This window comes from Mandrillus leucophaeus, unplaced genomic scaffold (assembly GCF_000951045.1).
Source record: "Mandrillus leucophaeus isolate KB7577 unplaced genomic scaffold, Mleu.le_1.0 Scaffold44, whole genome shotgun sequence".
In the NCBI taxonomy this organism is placed as follows: Eukaryota; Metazoa; Chordata; class Mammalia; order Primates; family Cercopithecidae; genus Mandrillus; species Mandrillus leucophaeus.
The window spans coordinates 1,284,398-1,286,446 of record NW_012104698.1 but is presented as its reverse complement, the minus strand read 5'-3'; the positions used below and the strand labels follow the sequence as shown (position 1 = coordinate 1,286,446).

The following is a 2,049-nucleotide window of genomic DNA, read 5'->3' as shown; positions in this document are numbered from 1 at the left end:
CCAGCTACTCGGGAGGTTGAGGCAGGAGAATGGCGTGAACCCGGGAGGCGGAGCTTGCAGTGAGCTGAGATCGTGCCACTGCACTACAGCCTGGGTGACCGAGTGAGACTCCGTCTCAAAAACAAAACAAAACAAAACAAAAACAAAACAAAAAAAAAATTTCCTTTTTTTGAGAGAAACAAACCAGTGAAGCAAAATCCCCAGTCCAGGAACCAGGAATTCTGGATTTGGTCCTAGGGGTCTTTTCGGAGCCTCCAGGCCCCCTCCCAGCAGGGCCTGGGACAGAGGGATGCCTCTTCTCCCTGGTCCCAGACTTCCGTGGGTTGAACCTATAGAATGCCAGTTGCTGGAGACCATGGTAGGCTGAATGAAGAGTGAGGGTGTGGGGTGGGTTGGTGGCTCCAAGGAGTTCCCAGGTGGCAGCACCTTGTGTGTTTGTTCACAGGCCGGCTTCCTGGATGGCTGTGTTCAATGCCATGCCCACCATCTGCTTCGGATTTCAGGTGCCAGTGCCAGTTGCAAGGTCCCTGCTGTCCCCTTAGGCCACCCCACCCCAGGTTGGAACCCAGGAAGGAGGAGGAACCCAGGCAGGATGGAGGAAATCCTGGGGGGAAGGACGGAGCAGGGGCCTCAGGACTTGCCCCTTGTCCCTGGGGTCTTTGTTCCCAAGGTACCTTCCTCTGGAAACTGGGGGTGAGGTCATTTCCCCACCATGACCGTGCCCTTCGCCTGGACAGTGCCACGTCAGCAGTGTGCCCGTCTTCAACAGCATGCAGCGGCCTGAAGTGAAGACCTGGGGTGGAGTGGTGACAGCTGCCATGGTCATAGCCCTCGCTGTCTACATGGGGACAGGTAAGTGCTCCCCCCTAGACCTGGGACTGGAGTGCTCTCACTTCCACAGGTGTCCGCAGGTCCTGGGGCCTAGCATGACTTGTATAGGCACTGGCTTGAACTTGGCCTGCCTGGGGCCTCCTCCTGCCAAGATGAGAGTGGCGTATTCATCCATTCATTCACCAGTTCTAAGTTGGTGCCTAGAAAGTGCCAGGAACTGTTCTCAGTGTAGGGGATGCCATGGAGAGAGATAGAGCTGGTCTTGCCCTCATGGAGTTGACATTCTTGTTGGAGAGACAGTCATGCAGGAGTAACTAGGGAATCAGTAAGGAATTCCGGATGGTGGCGAGCATCCTGATGACAGTGAAATCGGGGAGGTGTATTTTGTTTTGTTCTATTTTGTTGTGTTTTGAGAAAGGGTCTCAGAAACTGTCACCCAGGCTGGAGTGCAGTGGCATGATCATAGCTCACTGTAACCTCAACCTGCCGAGTTCAAGTGATCCTCCTGTCTCAGCCTCCAGAGTAGCTGGGACTACAGCCATGTGCCACCAGGCCCAGCTAATTTTTTGTTTTGTTTTGTTTTGTTTTAGCAGAGACAAGGTCTCACTCTGTTCCCCAGACTAGTCTTGAATTCCTGGGCTCAAGCAATTCTTCTGCCTCGGCCTCCCAAAGTACTGGGGTTACAGGCATGAGCCACCAACCCAGCCTAAAATGGGGAAGGTATGAATGGGACTGGATGGGTGGCTTTGGGAGTGGTTCATAGAAAGTTCTTCTCAGAGGAGGCCCAAATGATGAGAAAGAGCCAGAAGAGGAGGGGCTGGGGGAGAACGGTTCTAGACAGAGGAACCACAAAACACCACATCACTGAGGCAGGGCCAGGAAGAAGGTCTGCGTGACTGGAGTGGTGTGTGATGGGGGCAGGTGACAGGCAGTGAGGCCAGACAGGCACCGGCAGCCAGATCCTGTTGGACCTTGAGGGCTTCTGCGAGTCAGAGAGGAAGCGTTTTAAGCAAGGGGGTGGTTCGGGGAAAGATGGCTCTGGCTGCAGTGTGGAGAGTGGTTGGGATGAGGGAGCAAGTCTAGGAAACCCCGGAAGAAGGATCCCCTGAGTTCTTTCCATGGATGGACAATAGGAGCTGCCTGGGCCAGTACTGTTCTAGCCTCTGAATACACAGCCAGGAATAAGAGAGGCAAATAGCCAAATCCCTGTTCTCCTGG

At 54.2% G+C, this 2,049-nt stretch overlaps 1 protein-coding gene across 2 annotated transcripts in view; it reads left to right on the top strand.

Annotated features, from left to right (window-relative positions):
* SLC38A7 (solute carrier family 38, member 7) overlaps positions 1-2,049 on the top strand; it is a 30,844-nt gene that overhangs the window by 8,344 nt on the left and 20,451 nt on the right. For both annotated transcript variants that reach the window (XM_011994004.1, XM_011994003.1), the window contains 2 exons: positions 446-503; positions 738-852. In XM_011994004.1, the coding sequence (XP_011849394.1) occupies positions 446-503; positions 738-852 (173 nt within the window). The remainder of the gene's footprint in view (positions 1-445; positions 504-737; positions 853-2,049) is intronic.